The sequence below is a fragment of the Anomaloglossus baeobatrachus genome, chromosome 2 (genome assembly GCF_048569485.1).
Source record: "Anomaloglossus baeobatrachus isolate aAnoBae1 chromosome 2, aAnoBae1.hap1, whole genome shotgun sequence".
Taxonomy (NCBI): Eukaryota; Metazoa; Chordata; class Amphibia; order Anura; family Aromobatidae; genus Anomaloglossus; species Anomaloglossus baeobatrachus.
This window is the reverse complement of record NC_134354.1, coordinates 298239898-298260745: the sequence shown is the minus strand read 5'-3', so window position 1 is coordinate 298260745 and position 20848 is coordinate 298239898. Positions and strand designations below refer to the sequence as shown.

Here is a 20848-nt window from a genome sequence, read left to right as displayed (position 1 = left end):
TTTAGAAGCTGCTGGTGATCTGCTGCTGGAGCTTTTGCAGTGCTACTCTTTGGAGCTGTGAAGTTTGGTGTTATATCCTTTTATCTATGTCCTGCTGTCTGTCCTCCTTCCCCTCGGTGTTGTTACTGTAATGGTGATGTCTAGTGTACTCACTGGCCTTGCCACTATAGAGACTGAGTGGAGGGACAGCAAGGGACTAGGCACATGAATGAGGGAAAGGGCTAATTTAAAGACGTTACAGGAGCTTAGGGACCAGACACAGGTTAGTGTCAGGAGGTGTCCCATCCCCAGAAGTCTACTGTCAGTGTCCTCCTCTCCTATACCATCCCCGTTGAAACCCGTGCATTTCATTGTGCACTAGACAGTCACTGGTCTGTGTGCATCTGTCACGCCGTATTTCGGACACTCGCAAGTCCGAGCGTGATACTTATCACAACAATCTAGTCACTGACATCATAGAATGAAAGTATTTATAAATTATAACTATATATGCATTACAATAAATATGAATATTTTTAATTATGTAGGATGTTTACTGTAAAAAAAGAAGTAAAGAAGAAGCCTGATGTCAACGGAGGAACCAAAGATCAAGCTACTTCTTTGCTTCAGGACATGTGCAGTGCACCTCTAGAGCTGGGAAGTGTACAACCAGCTTCAGATGCGCATTGCACTGTGGACAAGAAACTCATGTGCACAGGAAATTGTGAGAGCTGATGATGATGCCACCTCGTGCAAATCATGTTATAACACCCACAAGGAAGTGATAACAAGGTGGGTGGGATGATTAACTTGAGTAAACAAACACCACAACGATTACTCAAAATGATCATTTGCATTTTAATACGGACTGTAAAAATACTTTTTTTAAAGATCTGTTAATTTATCAAACACGATAAATGTTTTGTTAGGCCAGGTATTTATAAAGGAACAGACACATGCTGGTAGTTTGGAGGACATGGGGGACCTGTCATTTTCCCTTTAATATGCCTTGTCTACATATGTTTTTATACAGGGTACAAATGATGGTGTGACTGATCACCATGTTTAAGAGAGCACTTCTGTACCTCATTTCTATACCAAATGAAGTATCCTGCTTCAAACGCACTTTTTTTGTCATTGGCAGGTTTTGTAAAAGCATCCAGAAAGTAATGACTTACTTTGTGTTATTGCCATGACTCCAGAAATAGGTGCCATGATAAGGTTCTGTGATTGTTGCGAATTGTGATGAACAGATTGTGATAAACTGTGAATGTTCGTCAAGGTGCTTACAGGTGGCAGACCTCCTCCAGATACTGGAATCTGTTAAAACATAAAGTTTGTCATAATGTAACAAAATAACTACAGATCATACACATTTACAAATTAATAAAAGAAAAAATGGGTTCATACTCTACTTACGTTCCAAGGATTAGCTAAAAGCTTCAACCTATTTCTTTGATGGGATCTCAGGCCTCAAACAACTAATAATCAAAGCTACTAAACAATGACTAAAACATCAAAACTAATTTTAAATTTTAGTAATACATTAAAGTCTATGCTTGAAAATAATCAGCGAAAAAACAAAAATATTCTACTTAGTGTAATTTTTACAGAAATTTTTGGCATTGGAAGCATTTGATGGTGCCACATTTGTTGTTTGGTTAATTGTTGAAATAATACCACAGTTACTGTTTATTACTACCTTTAGAAAGGTACTAACTACTATATTTACTTAACAGAGGGAAAATATTATTAATCAGTTCAAGACTGGGACATTAATCCTCATTCCTGACAAGGCATTATTTTTTTCCGAACACGCAGTTTACAGAGCTATAAAAATATGTTCTCATTCAAATTTTATTTTATTTTACACATTGTGCATCCCCTCCACCACCACAATAAGGTCATAAAAGACCTTTTGGGGGAAATTTAAATATTTTTATTTTTAGCCTATTTCCCTTGTAACTGGGGCTTGTACATTAGCCCCAGTTACAAGGATAGTTAATCCTCTTGACTGCATAGCAGAGTTCTCTGGGTCTTTCACAATATGCCCAGCAATCACTTGACCACTGTATGGAGAAGGAAGCGCCGTCAGCGCTTTCTATGACTATATACAGCGTCTGAGCCTTCTCTATGGGGATTCCGTCTGTCTCTGACTGCCAGATCCCCACTCCCACAGCTACACGAATGTCTGTAATTGTGCTATGAAGTGATGTTTTAGAATGTCACTTAAGAATAGGAGTGGGAACCGCCTGGACGTTTTAGCTCTATGGGCAGTCTGAAAGCAGTTAAACTTATTTAAGTTCATAACATTTTGTTATTTTATGAATTTCACTAAGGCAGCAACAGTCTAAACTGATCTGTATTGAAGAGAAATGGGTAAAAATATATTAGGAAACATCCTAATGAATTTGGCCCATTCAGGGTTGTCTTAAGGCCCCGTTACATGCAACGATATCGCTAACGAGATGTCGCTTGGGTCACCATCCGGCCTCGTTAGCGATGTCGTTGCGTGTGACACGTACGAGCGTCCGCTAACAATCCCAAATACTCACCAAATCGTTGATTGTTGACACATCGTTCATTTTCATAATATCGTTGCTCGTTCTGGACCCAGGTTTTGTCGTTCCTGAGGCAGCACACATCGCTACGTGTGACACCCCAGGAACGGCGAACAACAGCGTTCCTGTGTCCTCCGGCAACGAGGTGGGAGTGACGTTTATGCGGCTGCTCTCTGCCCATCCGCTTCTATTGGTGGCCCGCTGTGTGACGTCGCTGTGACGCTGCACGAACCGCCCCCTTAGAAAAGAGGTTGTTCGCCGGCCACAGCGAAGTCGTTAGAAAGGTAAGTTCGTGTGACGCGCACTACTGATATTGTTCGCCACGGGCAACGATTTGCTGAAAAATGATGCACAAACGACGGGGGCAGGTGCGATCGCAGCGTGTAAAGCGGCCTTTAAAGGGAACCAGTCATGTTAAATAAAAGCTATTAACCTGCATATGTGGGGTTAATCTACAGGTTAATAATAGTGATGAGCGAGTGTATTCGTTACTAATCGCTAGTCGCAGAATATTACAGTATTCGGGGTATTCGTTATATAGCGACTAATGGTGCTATATAACGAGTAATGGTGCATTTGCCTCGCTATATTCGGATGTCCTGCCCAGCCATTTTGGCGCCTGATTTGCAGCCACTAAACATGTTGGGCTTCCTAACCAATCACAGTAATATCACAGCCATCTTGGCTACAGCATTACTGTTATTGGCTGCCCGCCGCCCTTTTGTGCACAGTACATTGCCAGTGTCTCTCTCCAAGTGCTTCATATTCACTGATCACCGGCGCAGCTGTCACGCTGCCTCTCATTCTTCTTCCCTACCTGCTCATTAGCCTCATTACATTTTCACTGCTTCCCTGCTCACCGATGTCTGTGATTGGTTGCAGTCAGACCTGCCCACATGATGAGTGACAGCTCTCTGATTGCAACCAATCACAGCTGCCAGTGGGCGGGTCTATCGTACAGTAAAATAAATAATTGAAAAAAACGGCGTGCAGTCCAACCAAATTTGATACCCAGCCAAGATAAAGCCTCACAGCTGAGGGCTGGAATTCTCAGGCTGGGGAGACCCATGTTTTTTGGAGCCCCCAGCCTAAAAATATCAACCAGCAGCTGCCCGGAATTGCCGCATCTATTAGATGTGATAATCCCGGAGCTTTACCTCGTTCATTCCGAATGCCTTGGTGCGGTGGCAATTGGAGTAATAAGGAGGTAATGGCATCCCATAGCAGCCACTAAGTCCTAGATTAATCATGGCAGGCATCTATGAGAAACCTCTCATCATTAATTTGTAAGTGAAAGAAAATAAACACAAACAGCAAAGAATCCTTTACTTGGAATAAAATACAAAAAAACACCCTCTTTCACCACTTTAAACCGAAAAACACCCAAGTCCGTGGTAATCAACACAAGGTCCAACGAAAGTCCTGGCTCTGCTACATCCGAGCCTAGAGAGATCGCAAACATGTCCGATCTCTCCAGGCTCAGGAAAACACTGACAAGAAGGACCCGGCTGGCAGTAGTGACATCACTCAGTTTATCTGCAGTCATACCCGGGTTCCCAAGGTATGAACTCTGGTGACCTGAAGCACTCTGGCCTAAAGTGCGGGACTGTGTCCCGCACCCTGCCAGTACTTTAACATTGACCGTGACGGAATGGAGGTGCGGGCTGCCCCACACTCCCTGGATGGCATTGTCAGTGTTAAAGTGACGCAGCTCTGACAGGAGGAGCTACCGAGGTAAGTACATGCTGCAGCGAGTAGTGATCACAGCCCGCCATCTGCTATGAGCCAGGTGTGTGTCGACAGTTCCCCCTGGCAGAGCACACAGTTCTGACAGGAGGAGCTACTGAGGTCAGTACAGGCTGCGGCGAGTGGTGATCACAGCCCGCCATCTGCTGTGAGCCAGGTGTGTGTCGGCAGCTCCTCATGGCAGAGCACACAGCTCTGACAGGAGGAGCTACCACGGTCAGTACCTATTGCTGCGAGCGGTGACCACAGCCTGCCATCTGCTGTAATCCGTGTGTCTCAGCAGCTCCTCCTGGCAGAGCACACAGTTCTGCCAGGAGGAGCTGCCGAGGACCAAGGTCAGTAAATGCTCCGGCGAGCAGTGATCACAGCCCGCCATCTGCCATGTGCCGGCTGTGTGTTGGCGGTTCCTCTTGGCAGAGCACACAGCTCTGACAGGAGTTGCTAACGAGGTCAGTACTTGCTGCGGCGAGTGGTGATCACAGCCTGCCATCTGCTGTGAGCCGGGTGTGTGTCGGCAGCTCTTCCTGGCAGAGCACACAGCTCTGACAGGAGGAGCAGCTGAGGACCAAGGTAAGTATATGCTGAGGCGAGCGGTGACCCATACCCCACAGTACGGCGTGTGGCGGCAGTGACATCACAGGTTCCCTGGTGTTCATTCTTAGTGACATGCCAGCAGATTGCGCTGTTCACTTCACTTGCTGCATGGAGCTCACAGCAGGCAGTCTTATTCTATGGCGCTTGCTGTGAGCATCAAATGTATGAGTGCTGGAAGCATCATGGCTGGGACCTCGTGTGGATTACGTCGGACCTGCAGGTGTGTATGAGGGGTTAATAAAGTGGTGAAAGAGGAGGCTTTATTTGTATTTTATTCCAAATAAAGGATTCTTTTGGGGTTTGTGTTTATTTTCTTTCATTTACAGATTAATGATGAGAGGTGTCTCATAGTCGCCTGCCATGATTAATCTAGGACTTAGTGGCTGTTATGGGCTGCCATTAACTCCTTATTACCCCGATTGCCACCACACCTGGGTAATCGGGATGAGCGTGATAAAGCTTCAGGACTGTCACATCTAATGGATGCAGCAATTCCGGGTTGCTGCTGGCTGATATTTTTAGGCTGGGGGCTGCCAAAAACATGGGTTTCCCCAGCCTAGGAATACCAGTCCTCAGCTGTGAGGCTTTACCTTGGCTGGGGATCAAAATTGGGGGGGATCGCACGCCGTTTTTTAAAATTATTTATTGTTTTCTTACTGTACAATATAGACCCGCCCACCAGCGGCTGTGTTTGGTTGCAGTCAGACAGCTGTCACTCAGAGTGGGGGCGGGTCTGACTGCAACCAATCACAGGGAGAAGCAGTGAATATGTAATGAGGCTAATGAGCGGGTGCAGTTAATATGTGATGAGGCTAATGAGCAGGCAGGGAAGAAGAATGAGAGGCCGCAGGAGCAGTGTGACAGCCATGCCGCGCTGTGATCGGTGAGTATGAAGAGGAGAGAATAAGTGGCGTAATTCTGTGACATCCTCATTCTCAGAAACCAACCATATGTGAGTCAGAAATGCATGCAGGCATATTCTCCAGGCTCTCCCCATTCACTTTCATCACTTTCCCATCCATTTTAGTCTTTTCCTCAGGCCCCCAGACCTCTCTTGAGTCCAGCAGAAAATAACTCACATTTCCCATTGACTTACATTGTACTCGCTATTCGTAACGAATACACTCGTTTACAAGTATAGCGATTACGAATATTACGGTACTCACTCATCTCTAGTTAACACTTTAAACCTGTGCGACTGCTGCACCTCAAGCCCGGCTATCGGGAAGTAACAACTTTTATTCCTAATGGCAGCCACCAGCTTTCAGTCATAGAGATGCTGCACAGCTCAGTACACAGTGAGTGGTGACTATATTCCCACCCTAGCAAGAACTGACAGTTCTAGAGTAAATCAATACAGAGTCAGCTGTCAGTCAGTGGCGATGCAAAATACAGCCACCGAAAATCATGTATTGAGCGTGCCTGAAGCCCCACTGGCCATGCTTCACACTTCAATGACTAAAAGTCGGAAGATGCAGAGAGAAATTAAGTTCATATCGTCCCCATAGCAGGTCTTTCAGAGCAGCATTCGCACAGCTTTAGAATGCTATTAACCTGCAGAAGACCATATCTGTGGTATTGTAGCATGTTTTGATATGACAAAATCCCTTTAAACACAGCAACTTAAATCCAGGTCTGTTATGTTATTGGTGCCACGTTTTGCTTAATTTCCTAGCTTCGAACTTAAAAATCTGTGTCTCTTCATTCCAATTTTCAAGGTGAAAAAAATCATAAATACGCAAATATGGCATATGCCATCATTTTTTGCACAAAAGTGGACCAAATAAAGTAAGGTACTCTGCCATATAGCATATTTGTGTACTAGCATCAACAATGTTAAAAAAAACCTTATCTATATAACTCAACTTGACATGAAAAAGGGTGTTAAACAGTGACTAGATTATTCCAACTTTTGCTTTGCTTGGGTACTGTTCACTGACAGCTTAAATAAAATAGTTTTTAGCACTGAATAAAGAAGCCAAAGACTGGAAATGAAAAGGGAAAGTATTTCACTAAGTGAAAAAAAGACTGAATCTGACCTACCCCTTCAAAGAGTAGGCTTTTGGAGAGTCAGTTTTATCAATGTGCATGTCATCTGCAAGGAAAAACAAACACTGTTCCACCCACTTTCCTACTTTGTAAGGTATTTAATCAATAAAAAGTGAACAGCTCTTTGTTACATTTATTGGTCAGCTTCAAAAAGGCCTTAAAGTGGGTCAGAGAACTGTTTTTTAGTGCAAACTGTCCATTCCAGATTTTAGTCTACAATGCTTCTTTGTTTACCGCTGACCCTGTGAGAACCTTAAAAAAAAAAGAATAGTGTGTGTTTTGCTTGCTTGTCTCTCTTATCTTATCAGCTCTGCAGCTACAATAGACCAGGTGTACTCACCAATTTACCATCAGGTGAAAGCATGTTATGGCCAGGATCCAAGCTCACTGGAGAAACCTGCTGGAGGACTGACTGACTGGTCAACATGGCATTGTTACCATGGTGATTAATAGTTGATGATGACGTGACCTCGCTGTTTCCTTGTTGATTGTATCTCACTCCTGCAAAATAAAGTATGTGCATTAATTTACTGTACAAACTAAAGCTGGTGTCACACTAAACGACAGCGACAACGACGTCGCTGTTACGTCACCATTTTCGGTGACGTAACAGCGACCTTGTAAGTCGCTGTTATGATCGCTGCTTAGCTGTCAAACACAGCAGAAGCAGCGATCATAACGTCGCTGTGCTACATGTGCAGAGAGCAGGGAGCCGCGCTTAGCGCTGGCTCCTTGCTCTCCTGCAGCACACATCGGGTTAATTAACTCGATGTGTGCTGCAGCTACATGTCACAGTTCAGAGAGCAGGGAGCCGCGCTTAGCGCTGGCTCCTTGCTCTCCTGCAGCACACATCGGGTTAATTAACCCGATGTGTGCTGCAGCTACATGTCACAGTTCAGAGAGCAGGGAGCCGCGCGCACTGCTTAGCGCTGGCTCCTTGCTCTCCTTGCTACAGTATTCATCGGGTTAATTACCCGATGCATACTGCAGCCACATGTCACAGTGCAGGAGCCGGCGCTGGCAGCAAGAGCGGAGGCTGGTAACCAGCGTAAACATCGGGTAACCAGGGAAAGGTCTTCCCTTGGTTACCCGATGTTTACGCTGGTTACAGCTTACCGCAGCTGCCAGTGCCGGCTCCTGCTCGCTTCATTTCGTCGCTCTCTCGCTGTCACACACAGCGATGTGTGTGTCACAGCGGGAGAGTGACGACCAAAAAATGAAGCTGGACATTCAGCAACGACCGGCGACCTCACAGCAGGGGCCAGGTCGTTGCTGGATGTCACACACAGCGACAGCGACGGGACGTCGCTGCAACGTCACAGAAAATGGTGACGTAGCAGCGACGTCGTTGTCGTCGTCGTTATGTGTGACACCAGCTTAAGAACATTGCCTAAACATAAATGCAAACAGACTCACGTGATGTTATCAGATACATGCTTTTAGGAATGAATGTTTAAAGAGAGCTTGTCAATTTCTAAATACAAAATGAGTTAAAATACTTTGTAAAGATCTCTTGAGCTCCTCTGGTTCTTCCACTCTTCTGTTTTTCTGTGTGTCACTCCACTGGAGAGATATTTATTTTTGTTACTCATGGAGTATGTGAAATCTCTGCTTGCAGTTCAACTGGGCATTCTTTAGTGTCATCACTAGAGTTTGTGCTTTCACCCCTCCCTCCCTTACACTGCCAATCACAACTCTGCAGTTTTTAAGACCGCTAGATTAACTGCTGAACTGTGATGGGTCTGGGTGTTGTGGGGTGGGGAGTGCCTCTAGGAAAGCTTCTGAAAAAATGTCCAATTGGATTGCAAGCAGAGATTTCACATATAGCACTCCAGAAGAAACAAATGTGACTAAGGGTACCTTCACACTTAGCGATGCAGCAGCGATCCGACCAGCGATCTGACCTGGTCAGGATCGCTGCTGCATCGCTACATGGTCGCTGGTGAGCTGTCAAACAGGCAGATCTCACCAGCGACCACTGAACAGCCCCCAGCCAGCAGCGACGTGCAAGCGACGCTGCGCTTGCACGGAGCCGCCGACTGGAAGCTGCGGAGACTGGTAACTAAGGTAAACATCGGGTATGGTTACCCGATGTTTACATTAGTTACCAGCGCTGTGTGCAGAGAGCAGGGAGCCGCGCACACTGAGCGCTGGCTCCTTGCTCTCCTAGCTGCTGTACACATCGGGTTAATTAACCGGATGTGTAATGCAGCTACATGTGCAGAGAGCAAGGAGCCGCGCACACTGCTTAGCGCTGGCTCCTTGCTCTCCTAGCTGCTATACACATCGGGTTAATTAACCCGATGTGTACAGCAGCTACATGTGCAGAGAGCCGGAGCCGGCAGCACAGGCAGCGTGAGAGCTGCGGAGGCTGGTAACTAAGGTAAATATCGGGTAACCACCTTGGTTACCCGATGTTTATCTTGGTTACAAGCTTACCTCAGCTGTCAGACGCCGGCTCCTGCTCCCTGCTCGCTTCATTTGTCGCTCTCTCGCTGTCACACACAGCGATCTGTGTGTCACAGCGGGAGAGCGGCTTTGAAGAAAACGAACCAGGGCTGTGTGTAACGAGCAGCGATCTCGCAGCAGGGGCCAGATCGCTGCTCAGTGTCACACACAGCGAGATCGCTAATGATGTCACTGCTGCGTCACAAAAAGCGTGACTCAGCAGCGATCTCGGCAGCGAGCTCGCTGTGTGTGAAGCACCCCTAACTGCAATGGAGCAACACAGTGCAAAACGGAAAAGAGCAACAGAATCAAGACAGTGCTGGCATTCTTTTTTGCAACATTTCTACCTGAATTTGTTTTGAGCAATTGACAGGTTCTCTTTACTAATGTGTTTAAAGGAACATGCTACTTATTTCTGTCAAATTAATATTGAATTTGAAAAATATCCACAGGTGCCATAGAAATCTGGAAACCTGTGAGTACACTTGTGTGCATCAGGCCTTAGATCTTCTAACTACTAACCTTAAAGAGAACGAATCACCAGGATTTTCGTAAATAAGCTAAAGCCAGTGCTGTACTGGCACTATCAGACTGATTCTCTACATACCTGTAGTGTTCAGCTCAGATGTTTAGGTTTTGAAATCCAAGAAAGTAAAGTTTATAAAATTAGCTGAATGTTGAGTGACAGCAGCTGGGGATCAGATAATATCTGGGGGGCTATTCATAGTTATCCCCTCCCCCTGTTAGAATTAGCATAAGTATTATACAATCGACCTAGCAGGACCTGTGTGAGGTCATACCCATGTGACCTGGTATCCTGCTTTGTTGGCTGAGGCTTGCCCCTTTTGGTCACATGGGTATGAACTCACCACAGGTCCTGCTAGGTCGACTGTATAATACTTATGCTAATTCTAACAGAGGGAGGGGCTAAGTATGAATACCCCCCAGATATTGTCTGCTCCTCAGCTGCTGTCACTCAAGAAGCAGCTAATTTTATAAACTTCACTTTCTTGGGATTTCGAAACTTAAAAATCCGAACTGACCACTACAGGTATGTATAGAATCAGCCTAATAGTGCTAGTAATATACTGGCTTTAGGTTAAACACGAAAGGTTATATACAAAAATCCTGGTGATTGGTTCCCTCTAAAGATCTTTGTAGTATGTTATGTGTAATCAAAACTAGTTAGATAGATAGATAGATAGATAGATAGATAGATAGATAGTTTTATGTATTAGATGTCTCAAAATTTCTTAAGTTACTCAACGGAGTTTAAAAAAAAGGTTACATTTTTTTGCTAAAAGTATTTTTTCTGAAAGTTAGTAGACCGATAGAATTGCCAGGGCTTGTAAAAGTGTAAACATTAATTAACCCAAGCAATGTTACAGACATTCCTCATGCTGTATTTTTAACCTCATGCATAGCTGCATAGTTATTGAGCTTGAAAAAAGCCAAGTCCACAGAGCTCAACTTGTCTGTATTACCCCAGTGTTCATCACTAAAGGCAAACAACAAAACTAATATTAACCACTTTCAATTTCTTACAGTGGGAAAATCTCTTCCTCAGAGACTGTATGGCCACTTTTAAAATAAACTTTTAAACATTAAAGGATATAAAAACCCTACAATATTAGAAAGTCAACAGGAACATGTTTTTATGAGCAACAGTCTGAATTTTTTTCCGCCAAGTTTTTAATAAAGTATTTTATAGGGTAAATTTACATTTGTTTATTCAGAGTTTGATAAAACCAGTAGAAGCTGATGTTATGTTAAAATAAGTCTTGACTAGTGATGAGCGAGCATGCTCACCACAGCTCAACACTCGATCGATCTTTGAAGTACTCAACACTCGATCGATCTTTGAAGTACTCTGATATGCTTCTTACTCCAACGTCTATCGCGGATGCTCGACCACAATTTTTAGTGCTGGGAAGGGGCCAATATGCATGGATCATCCCAGCCTGATAATATCAGCCCCCAGCTGTCTGCTTTACCTTGTCTAGTTATCAAAAATAGGGGGAATCCCACATTGTTTAGTAATTAATTTATTTATTAACAAATTATTATTATTATTTATTTTTATAGCGCCATTTATTCCATGGCACTTTACAGTGAAAGAGGGTATACGTACAACAATCAATAACAGTACATAACAGACTGGTATAGGAGGAGAGAGGACCCTGCCCATGAGGGCTCACAGTCTGTAGGGAATGGGTGATGGTACAATAGGTAAGGACAGAGCTGGTTGCGCAGTGGTGTACTGGACTGAGGGTTATTGTAGGTTGTAGGCTTGTTGGAAGAGGTGGGTCTTGAGTTTCCTCTTGAAGCTTTCCATGGTAGGGGAGAGTCTGATATGCTGTGGTAGAGCGTTCCAGAGTATGGGGGAGGCACAGGAGAAATCTTGTACGCGATTGTGGGAAGAGCAGATAAGAGAGGAGTAGAGAAGGAGATCTTGTGAGGATCTGAGGTTGCGTGCGGGTAGGTACCGGGAGACTAGGTCACAGATGTAAGGAGGAGACAGGTTGTGGATGGCTTTGTATGTCATGGTTAATGTTTTGAACTGGAGTCGTTGGGCGATGGGAAGCCAGTGAAGGGATTGGCAGAGTGGCGAGGCTGGGGAATGGCGAGGGGAGAGGTGAATTAAGCGGGCCGCAGAGTTTAGGATAGATTGGAGGGGTGCAAAAGTGTTGGAAGGGAGACCAGAGAGCAGGAGGTTGCAGTAATCGAGGCGGGAGATGATGAGGGCATGCACTAATGTTTTTGCTGAATCTTGGTTAAGGAAAGAACGGATCCGGGAGATATTTTAGAGTTGTAGTCTGGATGAGGTGAAGAGGGCTTGGATGTGTGGCTTGAAGGATAGAGCAGAGTCGAGGGTTACTCCAAGGCAATGAGCTTGTGAGACTGGGGAGAGCGAGCAACCATCAAGTTTGATAGAAAGGCTTCTTGGAGGGGATGAGTGAGGAGGAGGAAAGACAATGAATTCTGTTTTGTCCATGTTAAGCTTTAGGAATCGCGCAGAGAAGAAGGATGAAATAGCAGACAGACATTGTGGGATTTAAGTTAGTAGAGAGGTAATGTCAGGTCCAGAGAGGTAGATCTGCGTATCATCAGCGTAGAGATGATACTGAAAGCCGTGGGACTCTATGAGCTGTCCCAGGCCGAAGATGTAGATGGAGAACAGCAGGGGTCCAAGAACTGAGCCTTGGGGGACACCGACAGATAGGGGGCGAGATGATTAAGTGGTGTGAGAATGGGAGACACTGAAAGTTCGGTCGGTTAGGTATGAGGAGATCCAAGATAGGGCCAAGTCTGTGATGCCCAGAGATGAGAGAATCTGTAGTAGGAGGGAATGGTCTACAAATACAGTAAACTACACACGCAAGACACTAATTATATGTTTCATGGATATCTATGTGTCTTGCATGTGTAGTTTACTGTACTTGTTAAATAAATAAAAAATAAATAAAAAGCTAAGCAGACATCTGAGAGCTGATATTATCAGGCTGGGAAGCTCCATGGATATTTAGGCTTCCCAGCAAAAAAAAAAAAAAAACAGCCTGCAGCTGCCCTAGAATTGTTGCATCCATTAGATGCGCCAATTCTGGTGTTTTGCCCGGCTTTTCCAGATTGCCCTGATGAGTGGGTAAACTTTTGGGGGGTTAATGTCAGCTGTGTAATGTCAGCTGGCATTAAGCCCATGGGTTAGTAATGGAGAGGTGTCCATCAGACACCCCTAATACTAACCCAGTAATCCAAAAATAAATTACACACACATAAAAATTTGTATATTTGAATAAAGACTACACCACACTATTGCTCATTCACAAATTTATTATCAAAAATATTTCTGCAAAGCTCCTTTGTCATAGTGCACGTTCCCTGAATGCAGCTCTGGCCACCATGAATAACAGTACAGTACAGCTATTCACAGGCTATGGATAGTGATGACAACTTTCATCAGAGTTGCCAGATCTAGTTGAGAGCAGTGTTGAGCTTACGGCTCTGATAAGAGATGTTGTCACTAGCCAGTGCCTGTAAATAGCTGTACTTTACTGCTATGCACAGTCACTGAAGATGCATTTGTGAAACGTGGACTATGACAGAACTTTGTGGAAGCATTTTTGATAATAAATTGGTGAACAAGGCATAATGTGGAGGAGTCTTTATTCAAATAAATTATTTTTTTCCTTTGTATGTTCTTTTTGATTACTGGGGCAATGGGGGTGTCTGATAGACACTTCTAAATTACTAACCCAGGGCTTGATGTCAGATGAAATTGCACAGCTGACATCAACCCCCAAAAATATTATTCCAATTGCCATTGCACTAGGGCAATCGAGAACAGTCCGGAAAAGCATCAGAATTGGTGCATCTAATGTAATGTGTCAATTCTGGGGCTGATATTTTTAGGCTGAGGAGGGCCAAATAACAAGGACCTTCCCAGCCTGATAATATCAGCCCCCAGCTGTCTGTAGTTTCTATCAGCTACCTGGGAGTCACAGATGCATCTTCCCCAGGCTATTCCCATTCCATTTGAGCTCTGGTTTCATCTACTTCAGCAATTTTCCTGCCCCCTCAACCTTCCTGTTAGGAAAAATGCTTGTGTTTCCCTTTGACTTCCATTACACTCGTTACACGAGTCGAGCCCGTCCGAGCGTCTGATCTGCCTGATTTGCGTACTGGACACTTGAGCATTTTAGTGCTTGCTCATCACTAATCTTGACATGGCCCCTCTCTATATGTAACTAGACACAAATCACCAAGTTGGCTTTTTTACTTTGCAAGTAAAGATATCAGAGCCACATGAATGGTTATAAAATCCTAACCTAATCTGCACAGTAGCAGACAGCCAAGTAGCGCAATTGAGGTTATCATTGCATGGAAGAATTTGCAGCAACTATGTGAGGCTTGAATCCATGCTATTTATTAAAAAACTATATTTATTTACATAATTTACAAAGCAGCATAGGGTCTCTCATAATTTGATAAACAGCCAAGATAAAGCATACATCAGGGGGCTGTGTTCAGTGTTCATACCGAACACAAACTTTACAAAAAAATCAGTGTCCTAGTTTGGAGTTTGCATGCTGTAAGTATGCCAACCTCTCGATCAAACATCACTGTGCTCTGGTATGCTCGGTGCTCGGACCAGTGCAAGCCGTATGCAGTGTTTGACTGGCTTGCACTGGCAGTAAAATCAGTGTTATCGAATGTAGTGTGTACAAAGAAAGAAGTGAAAAATCACTGCCCTCCCTCCTCCGGAAGTGTTCTTTTTATGGCTGGCTGTATGTGGGTGGAGAGCCGAACTCTTTAATCAGTGAGTTCTAATGTGGTTCAGGTCAAGTCCAGGTCCCGAACAGAACTTTCTCTAAAGTCCAGCTGGCTGAACCCGCTGAATCGGAGATGAGTGGACCCATGGATGTTCAGGTTCTGAGGGTTCAGCCAAACTTTTTATAAAATTCTGTTCTGGACCAGGACTTGACCTGAACTTTATTTGATGTCACTAATTGGCAGTTTGGCTCTCCACCCACATGCAGCCAGACATAAACAGAACACTTCCAAGGAAGGGTGGGCGTTCTTTTTTCAATTTTTTTGTCCGATCATTAGACATTCAAACAATGCAAGCGGCTCGCACTAGGCTGAGCATCAAGCATACCTGAACACTACGCTGCTCGCTTGAGTGTTTTGCACACATAAATTTACCGAACTCTGTTTATTTGGAAAAATCTGTGTACGGTATGAACTCCGAACACCAAACATCGAGTTTGCTCACCTCTAGTCCTAATGATCAGTCATTTTTTTCCTTCCTCTTTGCAGCAGCCATAAATTTGTATTATTTTTTATTGACTTATTGGATGTTTTAGACTTTGTTTTATATCTGACAAATGGTATTATATTTTTAGCACTGTTTGGCTGTACATTTAAATTCCAGTGTTATTTATATAATTTTTTGTGTAATGCAGGTGACACACCCACACTGGGGCCGTGGGGCACTCATTACCAGACCGCAGTTTCTGTTTCTGGGACGCCGCGGTGGCAAGGCCCGATTCCGTGACCCCGGTGTGTCAGTCAATGAAGAGGGGATAATGATGGGGGATGATAGTTCGTGACGCCACCTGTGGTACTCGACCAGAGATAGCCGACGCTGTGGGATGAGACCTCTGGGGCAGATGATGACGCAGCTTGGTTGGTATACCTCTCCAAAGGTAGATCTGGGCTCCAGGGCGGATGGGGTAGTAGTAGGTGATGGCGGGAATGCAGGCAAATAACGGACAGACACAGGGATGCAATCTAAAGCTTTTTACTCACTGTAGCAGGTTCCAAGGTAACACGACTAGTCAGTGACCGCCTTTGGAGTGCTGAGTTTCACAGTGATGGGCTCCAGTCGATCCTGGGTAGTTCGGAGGTCAAGACTGGTGCACCTTTTTTATGTACCTTCACTGGTTGTCTTACTGCGCTGACTTCTCTCCTGCCTGTCCCGCACCTATGCGCACAGTGCCCTGAACCATTGTCCGCGGGCCATGTTGGGTGGCTTGAAGCTCTGTCCCTTGGCCTATGTAGTCACCTTCCATCGGATTCGCGTGCGGGTTTGGCTTTGGTACTAGATGTGTCCTTAGCCTCTGGTTTTGCTAGCGGAGCACGTTGGTTCTTCTCCTCTAGCCTAGGGACCAGTCCCCGTTCGGCGGCCAAGTCCTTCCATTCCAATATGTCGTATGTTGAATGAGGCCATGGAAGTATGGCGCACTTCCCGTGGTCTCTAGAACCCTTTCTGTTTTGTGCCTGGGTCGAGCTGCACCAGCTCCAGACCACAGGTCTTCCCTCCACCACTGCTCCTTCCAACTGTATGACACTACAGTGTCCCCAACTCACTAGACTCCACCCCCAGGCCCTGTGGGATTAGGGGGAGGGAGGTACCATCACCAGTGGTGGTTATACATAGCATTAATGACACCAAGCCCTAAGGCGGGCTTTGCACACTACGACATCGCATGTGCGATGTCGGTGGGGTCAAATTGAAAGTGACGCACATCCGGCATCGCATGCGACATCGTAGTGTGTAAAGCCTAGATGATACGATTAACGAGCGCAAAATCGTCGTAATCGTATCATCGGTGCAGCATCGGCGTAATCCATAATTATGCTGACGCGACGGTCCGATGTTGTTCCTCGCTCCTGCGGCAGCACACATCGCTGTGTGTGAAGTCGCAGGAGCGAGGAACATCTCCTACCGGCATCACCGCGGCTTCCGTAGGATATGCGGAAGGAAGGAAGTGGGCGGGATGTTTACATCTTGCTCATCTCCGCCCCTCCGCCGCTATTGGCCGCCTGCCGTGTGACGTCGCTATGACGCCGCACGACCCGCCCCCTTAGGAAGAAGGCGGGTCGCCGGCCAGAGCGACGGTCGCAGGGCAGGTGAGTGCATGTGAAGCTGGCGTAGCGATAATGTTCGCTACGCCAGCTATCACACGATATTGTACCTGCGACGGGGGCGGGGACTATCGCGTGCGACATCGCAGCATCGGCTTGCGATGTCGCAACATGCAAAGCCGCCCTAACCCTGACCCGGTGGAGAGTTGCTAATTGAGATGTTGTGTGTTTTGTCTGCAAACCGGTGGATGACCTCTTCTGTACCCGGGATGAAACACCACACCTCTGGCTGAGGTGCAGTACCTCTGTGGCGACTTAAGCCTCAGGGGCACCACACAAGTATAAAAAAAACAGTTTTGATTTATTTATTTTTCTATGTTATGAAACAATAGTAAAAAATACAAATAGCTTGTTTAATTAATTTTCCAGGTTATTATAGTCATGTGGATACCTATATGGGTAGGTTTTTTGTTTTATGTATGTCATACAGTGTATTTTAATTGAAAATAAAAATAATATTTAAAAACAAAAATTCATAATAGATCTCTTAGGTAGAGTTGAGCGATGTTAGAGGTTCGAGGTTCGCCAATTTCATGTTCGAGTGATTTTGGGGGTGCTCGAGATCGAACTCGAACGCGAGCTTTTTGCTAAAAGCTCGACAGCTCGAGTTACGTTCGAGAACGGTTCGATCAGCAAAAAGCCTAGCTAGTTACTAGCTGGCTTTTCACTGTAATAGTGTGAGTCACTCTGTGGGAGGGGCACGTTTTGATCAGTGCTGCTGGGATAATGGCCATTTTTTTTTTCCCTAAGCGCGCGTGCAGTGGGGCGGGCCAGCATGTCAGCCAATCACAGACACACACACAGGTACGTGGACTTTTTTGTCAGACAAGCAAGGGCATGTGTCATAGGCTGTGAATGTCACATGTCCTTGCATTATAAATACGGCCATTTTCCCTCACGGCGTCATTATCTGCCTTTTGCATGTAGGTGACAGTCACCGCTCACGCAAGCTCTTGTCGTCGCTCCTGCTGTGTACGCTATACACACAGCATTCTACAGATTATGGACAGAAGTTTATTTCAGCCCTTTTCAGGGCTGATTTCCTGGGGCTCAGAGCCATAGGTGACAGGCAGGTCCGTGGAAATGCTGTATACAGCTTCAGAAAACAGCGTCTGTGTACCTAAACTCAGGTAATTCCCTGCTGCATTTCACCATTAGGAGGGATAGAAAGTGAGGCTTCCTTTCCTGTCCACTGACCCAGAGAACCCGGCCACTGTACCCACCTGCCCACTTTTGCCACGCTATTTTTATAGCAAACAGTGCTAAAACGTAGTGGCATCCATAAAGTGGCTGCTATACTCCATTGTTGTCCCACTGGTGCCAAACAATTTCCAGCACCTCTCAATTCTACCCTCCTGCCCATGTTTGCTACGCTATTTTTATAGCAAACAGTGCTGAAAATTAGTGGCATCAACAAAGTGTCTGCTATACTAATTTAGTGTCCCACTTGTGCCAAGCAAGTCCCAGCACCTCTGCATTCTACCCTCATGCACATTTTGCTACGCTGTTTTTATAGCAAACAGTGCTGAAAATTAGTGGCATCCACAAAGTGTCTGCTATACTAATTTAGTGTCCCACTTGTGCCAAACAAGTCCCACCACCTCTGCATTCTACCCTCATGCACATTTTGCTACGCTATTCTTATAGCAAACAGTGCTGAACATAAGTGGCATCCAAAAAGTATCTGCTATACTAATTTTATGTACCACGTGTGCCAAGCAAGTCCCACCACCTCTGCATTCAACCCTCATGCACATTTTGCTATGCTATTTTTATAGCAAACATTGCTGAAATTAGTGGCATCCACAAAGTGTCTGCTATACTAATTTAGTGTCCCACTGTTGCCAAGCAAGTCCCATCACTTCTGCATTCTACCCTCATGCACATTTTGCTACGCTATTTTTATAGATAACAGTGCTGCCAGTTTTAGGGCCATAGTTGCATTGTCAGGGATAGTCAGTGCTGGTTCTTCAGCTGTCAATAAATCTAGACCACCTCTGCAATCTACACCACCTCTCAATTTTTGCTACCACATTTTAAGTGACTAATCTTGTCGCTAACAAAATGAATGGCGAAAGGACAGATGCTGGTGGAAAGGGGAACAGGCGTGTTGGAAAAGGAAAAAAAGTTTGTGTCCGTGGGGAAGGTGGCAAAGATACATTAACATCTGCTGAAGATAAGCCATCTTCCAGCAAAAGTAAGATGTCTACTACTTTCTGTGGACAATCCGATGTGCTCTCTTTTTTACGGACCCGAACAACTGTAACAAAGGTAGATGATGCACAAAAAAAGAACATGCTTGAATGGATCTCAAGTGCTCCAACAAGTGCCCTCTCCTCCACCTCAATTACCACATAAAAAAAAAAAACAGTCGTCTGAGTTGTCATCCCAATCACACTTGCTTTCTCCCAGCTCTCAAGTCTCCACCCGCCCTGCACAGTATGGTGTAACAGAGATGGTTGAGTCTGCAAAGCTGTTCAGTCACACTATAGCCTGGTAATCAGAGGTCTGCTCCAAAGCTATAGTGAGTACAGACCAGGAAATGGTCTGCAGTGATGCCCAGAAGCTTTGTGACTCAGATTCAGGCCCTGATGACCAAGTTTATGAGCATAATGTAGACCCTCATAAACAAACTGTAACACCTGTTGGTGTAGACAATGAGGAACATACTGATGACGATGAGACGCAGATACTAGATTGGGATGACAACTTAAATATTCGGTCAGGGCAGGAAGAGGCTAGGTCTGATGGCGAGGGGAGTGCAAACACAACACTTGATGATGAAGTTCTAGATTCCACTTACTGTCAACCCACAGTCAGGCACTTGAGGAGGTCAACAGAGTCGGTGGAGGAGGATGAAACTGACGACAAAGTTACCTTGCACCTTCCTGGACAGAGGAGGAGTACTGGTAGCATGTCTACAACTGCATCCTCAGCCACCACTCTGCCTCTGAGCACAAGTCTGGGTGGCTCTGCAGGTCGCATGTCCTCTAAGCCTTACCTAGCCTGGTCCTTTTTTGACCTTGCAAAGGATCTCCCAAATCATGTGATCTGTAAAATTTGTCAGGAATCTATAAGTAGAGGCAAAAAGCTCACCAGTTTGACAACTTCTTTCATGAATCGTCACATGAATACCAAGCATAATTACCAGTGGGAAGCTCACTGTGCTGAAATGCGGCCTAGCGTAGCGGGCCAACCACCGCCTGCCCCTTCCAGTGCATCCACGCGCTCTTCATTCTTCTATGGCTGTGGGGACAGCTGTCACACCTGGTTTTCCACGCACACCTTCCACCACTGTAACCGCAACAGGCAGTTTGCTTGGTAGGTCGTCAGTTGGTTTGGAAGGGGAAACAAGTGCGGGTGTACAGTTCTCTCAGACATCAATAGCACCAATGTTGGATGAAGGCAACATCATGTCTCCGCCTGCACTTTCCTCACAAACCTGCATTTTTCCAGGGACACACTACTCACCACCATCTACACACAGCAGCCAGATCTCTGTCCCTCAGGTGTGGACAAATAAAAGGCCATTTCCTCCGACCCATGACAAAGCTAAGAGGTTGACTTAATCCCTCTGTAAGCTCTTGGCTACCGCAATGCTGCCTTTCCGCCTGGTGGACACAGGATTTTTGAGACCTTATGTCCGTCACTGTGCCCCAGTACCAGATGCCCAGTCGCCACTACTTCTCCAAGAAAGGTGTGCCTGTGCTACACCGGCATGTCACACACAACATCACCGCTTCCTTGAAAAACTCTGTTTGTGAACGGGAGCATTTCACCACCGATACTTGGACCAGTAAGCATGGACAGGGGCGTTACATGTCGCTGACTGGGCACTGGGTAACTATGGTGATAGATGGAGAAGGGTCTGCTGAACAAGTCTTGCCGTCCCCACGACTTGTGCGTCAATCCTCTGTATGTATAAGTTCCTCCAATGCTTCTGCCTCCTCAACCTCGTTTGGGTCCTCCACCTCCGCCCCAAGCCTGCCTGGTCAGGCCACCAGCATTGTAACTGCGCACAAGGAATCACGCACACCTCCTTA

General features: G+C 45.6%; 1 protein-coding gene across 1 annotated transcript in view; it reads right to left on the bottom strand.

The window, feature by feature from the left end:
• Nucleotides 1–20848, bottom strand: part of HNF1B (HNF1 homeobox B) — a 307877-nt gene that overhangs the window by 87599 nt on the left and 199430 nt on the right. The window contains exons 5-6 of the mRNA XM_075335856.1: nt 7270–7430; nt 1158–1299 (exon numbers count right to left, since the gene is read on the bottom strand). Coding sequence (XP_075191971.1) covers nt 1158–1299; nt 7270–7430 — 303 coding nt within the window. The remainder of the gene's footprint in view (nt 1–1157; nt 1300–7269; nt 7431–20848) is intronic.